The sequence below is a fragment of the Protopterus annectens genome, chromosome 3.part1 (genome assembly GCF_019279795.1).
Source record: "Protopterus annectens isolate FY-2018-M chromosome 3.part1, PAN1.0, whole genome shotgun sequence".
Classification (NCBI taxonomy): domain Eukaryota; kingdom Metazoa; phylum Chordata; order Ceratodontiformes; family Protopteridae; genus Protopterus; species Protopterus annectens.
In genome coordinates this window covers 1,233,025,334-1,233,041,865 of record NC_056732.1, presented here as the reverse complement: position 1 = coordinate 1,233,041,865, position 16,532 = coordinate 1,233,025,334, and the positions used below count along the sequence as shown (strand labels likewise).

General features: G+C 33.2%; 1 protein-coding gene across 1 annotated transcript in view; it reads right to left on the bottom strand.

Annotated features, from left to right (window-relative positions):
- The window catches only part of LOC122797764 (protein lin-54 homolog), an 881,007-nt gene that overhangs the window by 224,720 nt on the left and 639,755 nt on the right, over window positions 1-16,532 (bottom strand). Inside the window, exon 6 of the mRNA XM_044066286.1 lies at window positions 4,480-4,617. Within this exon, the coding sequence (XP_043922221.1) occupies window positions 4,480-4,617 (138 nt within the window). The remainder of the gene's footprint in view (window positions 1-4,479; window positions 4,618-16,532) is intronic.

Genomic DNA, 16,532 nt, shown 5'->3' with positions numbered 1-16,532 from the left:
CAAAAGTGGCTCCCTTCTTCTCTCAGCGTTTATAAAACTATTAAACAGATATATGATATAAAAGAAGTTTGACTGTGGAAAAAATGAATTACATCTATAGAATATACTACACTGAAAAATAATAAAACAATTAAGGACAGTCTAGTAGCAATATGGAAAAAAAAGTAATAAACAGCCATGATGCTGGGAGCAGATGTTGAAAGTAGATGAAATCATTAAATGGAAGATACTTAGATTTTTGGATTGCAGGAGATGGATTAATTAATACGTATAAGTCTTATGTTAGAATTGAAGGAAGATATCAAAACAGTGGAAGAAAGTTGCATTAAGCCACTTGCAGCAGACTTTATTAGTGACGCAAGAACAGATATGATTAACAAAGCTATAAGCAGAGCATATAAGGCAATACTAGGTCTGAAAGCACATCATAGTGTAAAATTAAAACAGTCTTGTAGTAGGAAATTAATACTCATCCCTAGAAATGCAGCTAAGTCAAGAAAGTTTATAACGTTTATGTGAAAATGTTGACACAAATATGTTTATACCCTCGTAAGACTTATAGAAATGTTCCAGGGTATAAGGAGTAACTGTTAGCATTGTGATGGCTTAGAGAGGGGCACATGAGAACATGCTTTTTGAGAATCTTTTTGGTTGACACATTATAAGCAAGAACTGAGTAATATGCTTAATCATATATTTGGAAAGCAATTTAATCTCTCCTTGAGACATTTTGATTGAGTCAGTGCAAAACAGAACGTAGAACACCAATATTCACACAACCTGTGTCACAAAGTAGCTTTTAATTTGAACACTTTCATCCCAGAGGTAAGAACTTCTTCAAAAATATACCACAGGAAATAACTCATAAATAAATAGGAAGTAGGTTGGAAAAACTGATCATCCCCAACAGAAAAGAAATTATGAACATTATTTAAACATTTGCAAGGGGGATGTGAAAAATGCATTATTTAAGTATTCTATATGTTGTAGCAATTTTAATAAATACATTCACTTTCTTACTTTAGAAAAGGAAGTGACTGGATGACTGTTCTGCTATTCAGGGAATTGTTCTGGTAGCTTCCTTTAAATAGTGAAACTCCACCAGGTCTTAATGAACAAATATACATAGTTCCTATTTTAAGGATGAGAGCCAATAAACTGGCTCATTGACTTTTTGGCCACGACCCTGTTTTAGTTACACTTCATATTTATTGATGTGTTTTTTCCAGTGATGTATTTCTGAAGAAGTCCTTAGATTTAGGATGAAAGCATTCAAATTAAAAACTGCTTTGTGAGACAGTGTGTGTTAATCTGGATGTTCTGTTGTACTTGTTCTTAGTTTTGGTTTATCTTGAACACCTGTTTTTGATATTTTACTGGATTTATTTTATGCAAAATAAAATGTGCTTATGCAAAACAGAATGTGCTAAAGAGATGAAAGCATTGTTTCTGATTTTAATAGTAGCTAAGAAAGCTATAGCAACAAAGTGGAAATCAAAAGAAAATATGTTAGTATGTGGGGTCAGAAATGCTCATGGAGATTAAATGTATGGAAATGAGAAATGTAAAGGATCAGAGACACAACATTTTGAAAGATAAATGATCTTTATAGGACTAAGCAATAAATAATGATATTTACCAAATTCTGGCATACAGTGATCTCTTAACTCATTAGCCTGACTGCCCTGCAATAAGATAAATAAATGTTTAGGTATTTATGTTATAAGGGATGTTTGATATTTGTTGGATAGAAAAGAAAATACAAAGAAGATAAATAGATACCTGATCTGTTTATGTAAATAGCTGTTGTGGGTATATGTGATTTATTTTCTTCTTTTATCTTATTGGGGGACAACATAGATTTATTTATTACATGGGAAGAAATGATAAAAGATATCTGATAAATGTTACTAGTTTTGTATAAGATAAGAAAACATTTATAATTGTACCTGCATTCTTTGCAAAACAATTAAGTGCATGCTGCATGAGAATTGCACAGTTTAGGTTATGTGGCATTTAGATGACTGTTTCAGTCACAAGACAAATTATTCCTTATTATGTCATCGGGAGTCAGCAGAACAGAAGTGCCAACCTCATTTGGTCACCGTACTATGAATGAAGGATAAAAATAACCACAGTAAGGTGATAAAAAGGCCACTAAAAGCTTTCAAAAGACAGAATTTTACAGTTATTTATTTTACCGGTGAGTTGGGAGATGTCTGATACATAGAATGGTAAAAAGAAATGAAGATCTACACCAATTTGGTATATATAAGGGCACCACACAAACATGTCTTTGTTAGCATATTTCAGCATAAAATCTTTGCTGGTACCTACAAGGAAGGAAGAAGCCACTGCTTTTGCAGTTTTTGGTTGGTAGCTGATACAGATAAGGTGGGATTAATCCAAATGTTTCAACATACTGTTACAGTGACTCTCGTCTAAGAAGATCCATAGATAATGAGTTTTGATGGCATAGAGGAGACAAAGCACAGGCTACATCACAGGCCACCCAAGTTATATTAATGGCACAGGTGACTGATGGAAATGGAAGTGTGCAGCCACTGTCAGCTTGCCCATTCTGGGGAGAAAGGAGGCAGCTTTGGCTCACCACTTAGGTGCAACAGCTAGAGAAACATTAGGTTCTGTACACATGGAACACCATCCTGTGAGCATGTGTTGGCCATGTGTACTAACACACAGCCAGGACTGCATGTGGAGGCTGTAGGAGGCAAACTCTCGGTGGCAAGCAGCAACTGCAGAGCTCAGAGTGAAGCACAAAAATGGAAACTGGCTAGGATTAAAATGGCCCACAATGGCTGCTAGCCTAGTACTTACCTATGAACCTATGAATACAACTAAATTGACCTCCATTAGTCTAAAAGGCAAGCTTCACTTCAATTGTCAACAATGCTTACTATTTCATTTGCGGAAGACAAGCCCCACCAGACTTCTTATGCAAGAAGGGGTTGCCCCTTTCCCACCACATACATACACACACACACACACACACACACACACACACACACACACACACACACACACACACACACTTCTCACTCTGAAGCTATACTGCCTTGGAAGAAGTGAAATACTGTTTTCATAACAGGCACATGACTTTTTATATTCCTTGAGTATGTGCAAATTTGGAGTGACATTATATTGAGTAGTGGGCTTGTGTTGGTGTAGGGGGATTGGTCACTTGCAAATCATTTGACAATTCTGTTTATTTTTCATTATTTGATCTTCTGAGATTAGAACTATTCATTTTCAACAATGTGTGCAGTCAATAGTCTATGTTCACCCTTTTGAAACCCAAATTATCAGCTTTGATCCCTTACCATGTACCCTGCAGCATCATCTGACTGCTACCCAGACCAGTCAGCTGTGTGGGATTATTTTTGTACCGGTGTATTACTTTCAAATACTGATGGGAGTATTTAAGAAGTTTCTTGGAACTGCTGAGTAAGAACATGTTATTTGGAGGTACTTCTGAAAAAATGTAATCCAGACCCTGAAAATTAGAGATAAGCATGCAATGATAAACAACTGTGTGAAAGTGTACTTTCGCTGTAGGATTATACTATGAATATTACACACGTACAGCTTATATTTAAATATCATTTTGATAAATGTTACTTGATCTGCTGATATGTTTCAATTGTTTATATGAAATATATATCAGGTACTGATAATTCTGATAAAACTGTTTTAAAGTATTTCATCACATATCAAAAAGTAAAGGACAATCAAGGTCTTAACATGGCTGAAAAGGGGAAATGGTAGCAAAGTTTTGTTTCATGTAAATCATGTACTGCAATGTCTTCCCTGCAAAGTTTTGATGTATAGTATTAAACTTATAGACTTGCTAGAAAGGATTTCAATTTTATCCAAGAACTGAAAATGGACATAGGATGAGCCAAAAACAGACACTTTGGCTATCATGTTCATCTCCAGCTTTATTATTCAATTTCAGAGTTGAGTAGCCTGCATATATGAGTCTAAATGCAGTGAAGTACAATTCTGGAACTCAAAATAAATCAGGCTTTGGCCCTGACTTAATACAGTGTCCATACCTAAAATGTATTTTCTACAAGTATAAACAATCAGAGTGTGCAAAATATTCTAACTGAAAAATCTCATGCAACCAGTAGCTCTGAGTCTCTTCATAGGTTCGTAGAAGATTACTAGGCTAACAGCTCATGATCCTTTACAAGCCTAGCCAATACAACCTGACTTAACTGGTATATCTCCACTAGGGGCAGGTGGAAGGCATGGGTTTGTGCCTATACCTTGGTATTTTTAGATTTTTACAGATTAATATGGGATCCCAGGTGTGAATTTACAGTTTCCCATCCATGATCCAGACTGACTTTGAAGAAGGTCAGGGAGGGACTCTGCTTCTAGGAAGCCTAATAAATTGACTCTATAATTAATCATGTTGATCATTCTGAAAAACAAAGTCAAATGAACACTTACCTCATAACACTCACAGTAATTTTTTAAACAGCCAGACCTTTTGCAGTTGCAGCCCTTGCTGTGTCTAGGTTTTATATCACCAATTCGTCCCTTTCCAATTTTAGGCTGAAAAGCTTCTGGATTTCTATCTAGGCAAGCCTGTAAGGCAAGATAAAAATAAAGTATAAGAAATACAAAATACAAAATTATTTTATTCAAGAATCAGTAATATTTTTTATTTATTTAAAATTGTGTATATAAACATCAAATATGTGCTAAAGTTTCAACAATATAGAAAAATGCAATTATTTTAATTATTTTTATCTATACAACTTCACTATAAATGTAATGCATATATCATCTGCATTTTTTTGTGCTCTTAGCATTACAGTAGCTAGGCACTGCTTAATTCCCTGCATTTAGTCATAAGTATTCCTATGAAAAAAGATGAGAACACCACAGTAAAGTTGTCAAGGCTGCTGCTTCAAACACCACAAAGCCGAATACTTCTTTAGCGCTTTCTTCCACTTTTAATATAAAACGTGAACTTCATCAGAAAAACGGGAACTCTCCCATGTTCCCATTTTATACATGCTTAACAGGAAATGATGTAACAAAATATAACTTTAAAATACCATTTAAATATCATTTTATAAACATAAAATTATTTATAAATACTTGTCACTCAACAAAGTATATATTATATTATTTCTAAATGACATAATATATAACATATTTGTTAATGAAGAAATGATTTCCAAATAAAAATATTCTAGCTTAGATAGAATTTGCTAATATATATATATATATAGAAAAATATATATATATATTGATATATACACTGTATAATTATATATCTACACACATATACAATAAATTTGATGAGGTCTAAAATGACCATCCCTCAGTTATGGTGTAAAATATAGTATATATATATATATATATATATATTATATATTTATGCATTGTATTTGTTTTCTAGTGACTGAATTACGATGTGTGAAATCAATCAATACTATTAACCTTATTTGGATGTTGAATATTACAAATGAATTATGAATAATGACATAAGTCATCATTATAAAGGAAATTATAATGCCTAAAAAAGAACCTAATACTTTGGATGAGTGAACAAACACTCAAAGTGTGCCCACGAATTATCTACAAAAATGGTAAATTCAAACATTATACCAAAATTAACACACCTATCAAATATAGATATAAAAATACCCACTAAAACTAATCTATTTGTTTACTAAAAAACACTTAATGTTAACCATTACATTTAGACCTGGGGACATATCAGCCCCTAATATTAACTGCCATATTGTTTCCTTCTGTTCTAGTCTATTATTGACATCTCCTTTTAACAAACCTTTTTCTACCCAATCCAATACAAAAAAATTCAAACTTTTTAAAGTCTACACATAATTGTGCATGTTTTGCCAAAGAATTATTACCATCTTTATTTTTAATTGCCAAGTTGTGTTCATAAATTCTATGTTTCAATACTCTAGTGGTTTTACCAATATAATAACTGTCGCACGTCACACATGATGCAATATACACCACGTGATCACTATTACAGTTAAAATACTTATTTGCCCAAATGGTCTTATTTATATGTTTTATGGTCACAAAGGAAGTATTACTGGTGTAACGACATTGTCTACAATCCTTACATGAGAATGTTCCTTTCTTGTTGCTTACCTCTCTTGCAATGATATCTTTATTATTAGACATGTGTTCTAATATATATCTTATGTTAGTTACATTCTTGTAAGTAAACTTGGGTCTAATACCTAGACATGACATCAAGTCTTTATTTCCCAAGATGATCCTCCAGTTTTTTTCTACAATTTCTCTAATGTCTGATAACTCATTAGTTATAGGTAAAGGAAAAGCAGTATGAAACTCATGTATTTCATCTGTATCGATATCATGCAAGTTGTTTCTTACAATAATGTCAGTCATGTTGGCAGACAAAATTGGTTTTGCTACACCCTTTCTTAGTATATTAACTTCTCTTTCTAAACCTTTTAACCAATTATTTTTGTAACCTCTCTCTATAAATAAATTTTTCAACTGTAATATTTCTTCTAAATACACATCATCTTCTGATGTTAACCTACTTAACCTTATCATTTGCCCTTTTATAACATTTTTCTTCATATGTGAAGGGTGCAAACTGTCTTTATGAAGATATTGGTTTGTAAAACAAGGTTTCCTAAATATCCTACTTTGTAATTTGCTGTTTTTTATATCAAAGTATAATGTGATGTCTAGAAAATTAATCTCTTTACCATAACCACTTATTTTAAAGTGTAGGAAACCTGTTGTTTTATTTAGATCTTCCACCATTTTTTCAAATTCAGCCTTTTCACCCTTCCAAACAAAAAACAAATCATCTATGTATCTTACATAGAGTAGGGCTTTACTAAAGTGTGGATGAATTTTAAGATGTTCCTGTTCCCAACTGGACATGACGATATTAGCAAATACTGGTGCAACTCTAGCACCCATCGACACCCCAGATGTCTGTTTGTAGTGTATTTTGTTAAATGTGAAAAAGTTATTATTTAATACTATTTCCATTAGGGAACATATAGTATTTATTTTGGAACCACTAAGAGATGTATTAGATGCCAAATATGTCCTCATACTTTCTACACCTTCCTCTTGATCTATTGATGTGTATAAACTTTTGACATCCAAAGTAGCAAAATGAACTTGATCCTGTACAAAATTTTGTTTAGCTAATATTTCTAACAAGTGCCACGAATCTCTCAAAAAGTATTCTGCTTTTTGAGCTATCAAATTTAAGATGTTATCAAGCCAAATAGAAATATTTTCTGTTTTTGATCTTTTTGCTGACACTATTGGTCGAAATGTTAAGTCTTCTGTACCATATTGCAGTTTGGGTATTCCAAAAAAAATACCCATTTTTGGCTGTTCTATAAACATGAAATCATAATCATCCTTATTCAATTCTTCTTGACAAAACATGTCAAAAAGAGAAGTACTAACTTTTCTATAACAGCTTAGGATGAAATTCAGACTAACCTTACTATAGTTATTTGTATCATTCAACATTAAGTTGATAGCCTTATTGTAATCATCTGTATTCATCACCACAATTTTTCCCCCTTATCTGCTTTCATAACCCTTATATTTTGAGATTTAGACAAATTTTCCAAAACTCCACGTTCCAAATGTGTCAAATTATCTTGCACATCCGTTTTTGTGATCTGTCTGAATTCTCTTTCACACATCTTTTGGAACACTTGAAGTGTATTCACTAATGGGGGGGTTGTAAACACTAGGTTTTCTTAGTGTTCTATCTTGGGTGGAATGTGCTATATCAACATCCTGCATGATATATTTCAAATTTAACTTACGCAGGAATAATCTAAATTCCACCAACAATTTACCAATTTGTACCTTATTTGATGGGATGAAATTAAAACCTTTTTTCAAAACCTTACAACATGATTCAGAAAGGTAAATGTCACTTAAATTTACAATAGACAAAGAATAGTCATTGTTTTCCGGAACAGTCATCACCACTTGTGTTTGTTCTTCCCTTTGTATTTGCCTTTGTATTGTGTGGAATTGAACCACTTGGTAGTCCTCTTGGGTTGTACCCCATCCACCCGAAAAGAAGCAGTCCTTTGTTTATTATTAGCACTGACAACCTCCGCAAAACTAGTAGAAGCAGTATTGTTTGAATCGTTAGTATTTCTTTTAGCATGGTTATTTTCAACACTTTTGGCCTCTGTAACAGTGTCACTAGTGCCTGTAGTAGAATTTAAAAGTAAACAATTATCATTTGAAGCTTCTCTTCCATCTTCAGACCTGGAATGTGTAGAAATCAAATTGACTTCCCTATCATTTTTATTGTTAGTATTTACAGTTTTCTCTTGACCAAAAGTGCTGATGTAAGCTTCATTAGTACTATATGCATAAATGTCCCTTCGCATTTTGTTCTGCTTTCTTAAAATCACTGTAGCCCTTTGTCTATCAGTTTTTGCCTCTATACTGTTATACAAAGGCAGAAATTGTGAAAAACAACTGTACTGTTTAATGTTCTCATCTATGACCTTAATTTCTTCAATTAATTCATTCAGTTCATTTTCGTAGTGCTTTACTAAAATACGCATCATAGCTATTCCCGCTTCGTTGTATAATTTAATCAACATAGTACAAAGTTCATCTCCAGGGGTGACACAGTTTGGGAACTTAGCTGTTCTCAAACCTTGAGGCACTATGTTACGTGAGATACACTATGTTAAGTATTGTATCTCTAAACGTAAAATCGCGTGCTTAATGACCATTTTCTCTAGAGTGAAAATTGATTTTTTACATGCTTGTACGTTGTTGTTATCTTCATTATTTACAGCGTTAAAAACTGGCACTTCACGAATGTCCTTAAATGGATTATCTATTTCCGAGCACACATAGCCCCATACATTGCCCGTGAATTTACTTTTATTTCCTCACAGAAGTTTAGAGTTACCTTGTAAAGCAATTGATCCCGACTCCACCGAATGCTTTTTTTCTGTTATATTAGCTTCACCTTTCAAGCAATTTCTAACAATGTTAGTAATGGTGTCGATTAATTCCTGTTCAGGCTCCTTGGACTGCTTGCACATCATGGCTCCATCAGCTGTGAATGGATAAATCCAATAGGATATCTTGGGAGAGTGGTTCCGTGGCCATCCATTACAAACAACCGTCCAACTGAACTGTTTGAAAACACAAAGAATAAACAAACTCGGACTAGCCGAAACCAAAAAAAGATGAGAACACCACAGTAAAGTTGTCAAGGCTGCTGCTTCAAACACCACCTTTCTTCCACTTTTAATATAAAACGTGAACTTCATCAGAAAAACGGGAACTCTCCCATGTTCCCGTTTTATACATGCTTAACAGGAAATGATGTAACAAAATATAACTTTAAAATACCATTTAAATATCATTTTATAAACATAAAATTATTTATAAATACTTGTCACTCAACAAAGTATATATTATATTATTTCTAAATGACATAATATATAACATATTTGTTAATGAAGAAATGATTTCCAAATAAAAATATTCTAGCTTAGATAGAATTTGCTAAAATATATATATATAGAAAAAAATATATATATATTGATATATACACTGTATAATTATATATCTACACACATATACAATAAATTTGATGAGGTCTAAAATGACCATCCCTCAGTTATGGTGTAAAATATAGTATATATATATTATATATTTATGTATTGTATTTGTTTTCTAGTGACTGAATTACGATGTGTGAAATCAATCAATACTATTAACCTTATTTGGATGTTGAATATTACAAATGAATTAAGAATAAGAACAAACACAAGTGGTGATGACTGTTCCGGAAAACAATGACTATTCTTTGTCTATTGTAAATTTAAGTGACATTTACCTTTCTGAATCATGTTGTAAGGTTTTGAAAAAAGGTTTTAATTTCATCCCATCTAATAAGGTACAAATTGGTAAATTGTTGGTGGAATTTAGATTATTCCTGCGTAAGTTAAATTTGAAATATATCATGCAGGATGTTGATATAGCACATTCCACCCAAGATAGAACACTAAGAAAACCTAGTGTTTACAACCCCCCATTAGTGAATACACTTCAAGTGTTCCAAAAGATGTGTGAAAGAGAATTCAGACAGATCACAAAAACGGATGTGCAAGATAATTTGACACATTTGGAACGTGGAGCTTTGGAAAATTTGTCTAAATCTCAAAATATAAGGGTTATGAAAGCAGATAAGGGTATAAAAATTGTGGTGATGAATACAGATGATTACAATAAGGCTATCAACTTACTGTTCTTCTTCTTCTTCTTTCGGCTTTTTCCCGGTTAGGGGTCGCCACAGCGGATCACCGGATGTGGGAGGAAACCGGAGCACCGGAGGAAACCCACCACACCACAGGGAGACACACAGACTCAAGAGAGAAGGCACCCCAGCCGAGGATCGAACCGGAGAACCTCTTGCTGTGAGGCGGCAATGCTAACCACTGCACCACCGTGGCCGCCCCTATCAACTTACTGTTGAATGATACAAATAACTATAGTAAGGTTAGTCTGAATTTCATCCTAAGCTGTTATAGAAAAGTTAGTACTTCTCTTTTTGACATGTTTTGTCAAGAAGAATTGAATAAGGATGATTATGATTTCATGTTAATAGAACAGCCAAAAATGGGTAATTTTTTTGGAATACCCAAACTGCAATATGGTACAGAAGACTTAACATTTCGACCAATAGTGTCAGCAAAAAGATCAAAAACAGAAAATATTTCTATTTGGCTTGATAACATCTTAAATTTGATAGCTCAAAAAGCAGAATACTTTTTGAGAGATTCGTGGCACTTGTTAGAAATATTAGCTAAACAAAATTTTGTACAGGATCAAGTTCATTTTGCTACTTTGGATGTCAAAAGTTTATACACATCAATAGATCAAGAGGAAGGTGTAGAAAGTATGAGGACATATTTGGCATCTAATACATCTCTTAGTGGTTCCAAAATAAATACTATATGTTCCCTAATGGAAATAGTATTAAATAATAACTTTTTCACATTTAACAAAATACACTACAAACAGACATCTGGGGTGGCGATGGGTGCTAGAGTTGCACCAGCATTTGCTAATATCGTCATGTCCAGTTGGGAACAGGAACATCTTAAAATTCATCCACACTTTAGTAAAGCCCTACTCTATGTAAAATACATAGATGATTTGTTTTTTGTTTGGAAGGGTGAAAAGGCTGAATTTGAAAAAATGGTGGAAGATCTAAATAAAACAACAGGTTTCCTACACTTTAAAATAAGTGGTTATGGTAAAGAGATTAATTTTCTAGACATCACATTATACTTTGATATTAAAAACAGCAAATTACAAAGTAGGATATTTAGGAAACCTTGTTTTACAAACCAATATCTTCATAAAGACAGTTTGCACCCTTCACATATGAAGAAAAATGTTATAAAAGGGCAAATGATAAGGTTAAGTAGGTTAACATCAGAAGATGATGTGTATTTAGAAGAAATATTACAGTTGAAAAATTTATTTATAGAGAGAGGTTACAAAAATAATTGGTTAAAAGGTTTAGAAAGAGAAGTTAATATACTAAGAAAGGGTGTAGCAAAACCAATTTTGTCTGCCAACATGACTGACATTATTGTAAGAAACAACTTGCATGATATCGATACAGATGAAATACATGAGTTTCATACTGCTTTTCCTTTACCTATAACTAATGAGTTATTAGACATTAGAGAAATTGTAGAAAAAAACTGGAGGATCATCTTGGGAAATAAAGACTTGATGTCATGTCTAGGTATTAGACCCAAGTTTACTTACAAGAATGTAACTAACATAAGATATATATTAGAACACACGTCTAATAATAAAGATATCATTGCAAGAGAGGTAAGCAACAAGAAAGGAACATTCTCATGTAAGGATTGTAGACAATGTCGTTACACCAGTAATACTTCCTTTGTGACCATAAAACATATAAATAAGACCATTTGGGCAAATAAGTATTTTAACTGTAATAGTGATCACGTGGTGTATAATTGCATCATGTGTGACGTGCGACAGTTATTATATTGGTAAAACCACTAGAGTATTGAAACGTAGAATTTATGAACACAACTTGGCAATTAAAAATAAAGATGGTAATAATTCTTTGGCAAAACATGCACAATTATGTGTAGACTTTAAAAAGTTTGAATTTTTTGTATTGGATTGGGTAGAAAAAGGTTTGTTAAAAGGAGATGTCAATAATAGACTAGAACAGAAGGAAACAATATGGCAGTTAATATTAGGGGCTGATATGTCCCCAGGTCTAAATGAAATGGTTAACATTAAGTGTTTTTTAGTAAACAAATAGATTAGTTTTATTGGGTATTTTTATATCTATATTTGATAGGTGTGTTAATTTTGGTATAATGTTTGAATTTACCATTTTTGTAGATAATTCGTGGGCACACTTTAAGTGTTTGTTCACTCATCCAAAGTATTAGGTTCTTTTTTAGGTATTATAATTTCCTTTATAATGATGACTTATGTCATTATTTATAATTCATTTGTAATATTCAACATCCAAATAAGGTTAATAGTATTGATTGATTTCACACATTGTAATTCAGTCACTAGAAAACAATTACAATACATAAATATATAATATACATATACTATATTTTACACCATAACTGAGGGATGGTCATTTTAGACCTCATTAAATTTATTGTATATTTGTGTAGATATATAATTATACAGTGTGTATATATAAATATATATATTTTTTTCTATATATATATATTTCAGCAAATTCTATCTAAGCTAGAATATTTTTATTTGGAAATCATTTCTTCATTAACAAATATGTTACATATTATGTCATTTAGAAATAATATAATATATACTTTGTTGAGTGACAAGTATTTATAAATAATTTTATGTTTATAAAATGATATTTAAATGGTATTTTAAAGTTATATTTTGTTACATCATTTCCTGTTAAGCATGTATAAAACGGGAACATGGGAGAGTTCCCGTTTTTCTGATGAAGTTCACGTTTTATATTAAAAGTGGAAGAAAGCGCTAAAGAAGTATTCGGCTTTGTGGTGTTTGAAGCAGCAGCCTTGACAACTTTACTGTGGTGTTCTCATCTTTTTTTGGTTTCGGCTAGTCCGAGTTTGTTTATTCTTTAAGTATTCCTATGAGTGACACCTCCCCAGATGCAAAAAATGTATAGTTTTTGTTAGAATAAAAAACTGCAATAAAAGATGGATTCAGAGAATCAAATACAACATAATGTAATATACTCATGTCATAATCTGCAAAATAAACATGAACAGAGATATTTTTATGACTAGAGCTCAAACCAGAACATCACAAGAAGAAAAGAAATAGGTGGATTAACTTTACATCTCCTTATGCTTCATCATTCGTCACAGACACATAGCACACCGAGGATGTTTCACTTCTCCTGAGAAGAGTTAAATTAAAAAAACTGATAAAGAGTACCAGGCATCTGAGAGATGTCATATTCTCCACAGAAAGCCCATATTTATTGCACTTTCAAAAGGTTATCAGTCAGTATCGGGTCCACCATCTATTTATTTTTGCCTAACAATAGTATAAAAGGAGCAGAAAAAAAAACAGAAAGAAAAATAAAGGAAGACTTGCTGAAGGAAAGAAAAGCTGTAAAATGCCACTGAAACAGTAAATAACTAACTTTACTTCTATATATTTACTAATCATAACATGTGGTTAATATTTACATTAGGGACATTTAGTAGACCCCAATCACTCCAGCAATACACTGTCTCTTCCTATGAAACCTGACTGCCTAAGAAGACACAGGCTCCAGATTTTCAGTTTTGTTTTTGAGACAAGGCCCCTGACTACCTGCTATACATTTATTCATACTGAAAAAAGTAGCACATGATTCACTATAACAGTATATTTAAAAAGTAAAGTTATATAAGTAAGCTTAACATAGCAGAAGACATTTGAATAGACCACTGCTGGAGTAGCATATAGCTGTTTGAAGCATATTCTGTCAAAGACTGGATGTTCAGTCAGAATACCAAAGTTTATGGGTGCCTTACACATACATCATATGTCCAAGGAAACATGAGGCTAAGCAGACGTACTGGTGTCAGAATCCAGTGCATTAAAAGCACAGGAATCTGTATAGTTCCAACCTCACCACCACAAGTGTTAAGAAAAAAATAAAAAAATAGAGAAACTAATGGTCATTAAACTTTGCTGATGAGCTCAGTCACAATAATTTCCAAAAATTATGAAACCCAGGTAATGCTCCAATAAGCCTTTATTTGTCGCACACAAGCGATCCTTGGTAACAAAAAGTCAGAAATATTTTAACAATGTTAAAAATATCAGCTTTTATAAACTTAGAAGCAGGTATGGAAAATATATGTATGGTTTAATTTTAAGCCAGCCTGTTTATGGCAAACAATATAAACATGGTCATAAAAGTGTATTATAGAACAGCAAGTACCCACCCCCACACACTGCTACTGATTAGATTAAACTAAATCCTAGTTAAGGAAAGCACTATCTATTTGCAACCCAAATTCCAAGATCAGGAACAGTGTGTGGGGGTGGGCACTTGCTGTTCTAAAATGCACTTATACGGCCTTGTTTATATTGTTTGCCATGAATAGGCTGGTTTAAAATTAAACAATACATATATTTCCACACCTACTTCTAAGTATATAAAAGCTAATATGTTTAACATTGTCAACATATTTCAGATTTTTTTTTATCACCGAAGATCACTTGTCTGTGAAGAATAAAGACTTGTTGCTTTGGAACACTACCTGGGTATCATGAATTTTGGAAATTATTGTGACTGAACTCATCAACAAAGTTTTAAGACCACTAGTTTCTCTGTTTTTTAAAATTCAGTTCATTCCTGCCTCTCACCAAAAAGAGAGGCTATAATTATGAAAAGGTTGCAAAACATGCATATTTTATGTGCTGCAAGAAAAAGAGACAGGGTAAAGGTAACCCCAACTTGGCCAAATACTATACATTTACATGTTTACTATCATAAGACTGAAGCTCACAATCTTGAAATGCATAATCCCAGTAACATAATACATAAGGCCAAAATGTTGAAAACCACAATGTCAAACTTCTGGGCTTGCCCCCCTCAGAGACCCATGTTAACATTGTTCTGGGTTTACACTGGTAGGGATATTCAGTATTCAAGATTTTGAGCCATTGTGGTTTCAGCAAGTTGGTCTTCTATATTATGTTACCAGGATTATGCAGTGCAGGACTGTGGGCTTCAACCTTGTAATAGTAAACCATTTTTATGTGTGTGTGTGTGTGTCTCTATAATACATACAGGATAAAATTCAGAAAAGAACAACAAACACCAAAATGATTAGGGGGATGCAGGGAGGTATCAGTGCTGCAACAGTCATCTATTTGAAAATCCAGTGTTGAGATAAATTTATTTACACAAATGTAATATGTTCATCATTAGATCAGTGCTGCAGTGGCATACAGCAATATGGAATGATTGCCAAAGAGTATATAATATGGAGGAAGAGGATGGAGAATCAGAGTCCAGAAATACCTGGAGAATTCATCTAGCAAATCCTGCTCTGGCCCTGGAGAATGAGTCAATCTTGTAATGTTTGGTCAGGGTATGAACAGAGGATCAAATATCTGCCTCTAAAATAGTTATCATTTCCATCCTTTTCCAAAATGCCATAGAAGATACCAGAGCTCTGGTAAAGTGTGTTTTAGCTTTCTGAAGGAGGTAACAAGGGACTTAACCATGGTGAGAATAACAAAAATGGATGGAATGGGAGAACCAGTTAGAAATTATCTGTTTTGACAGTGGCTGTCCTTTCTTATTTCCATCAAAAGAGATAAAAAGCTGATATGATACTCTAAAGTCATACATCACTGCAGAGAACATCTAAGTCTTCCTCTCACCCACATATATAACGTATGTCTCACACAAAGCATCATGCCACAGATTTGGAAAAGTGCTCTAATTAAACCCTTCCCTAACCAAAACAAGCCAAAAGACATCTCTCACTTCTGTTCGATATCCATCTTCCCAATTCTGGGTGAACTTCTTGAGAAGATAGTCTACACCCAGCTCTTCCTCTGTATCCACAGTACCACCTGCTCTCCTGATGACATGCTGCTAAACTCTGATAGTGGTCTCTTTACAGGTGCCCTATTTATAGACCGGACAAAGGCATTTGACCTTATTGATTACCATCTTCTCCAAAACAACTGAAACTGCTATCAGTCCAAATGCTGTTCTCTGGTTTAAAAAAATCTTCACTGACAGACAGTTCAGTGTTAAAACAGGATCCTCCCAATCAGAATCTGCACCTATTACTATTACCCAGAGTGCACCACAAGGATCAATTATTGCCAGCCTCCTCTTCTCCATATTCATTAACAAACTTCCTTGTGACCTTCCCCATATCCCACTTATCCTCTATGCTGATGAATGAAAGTTATGT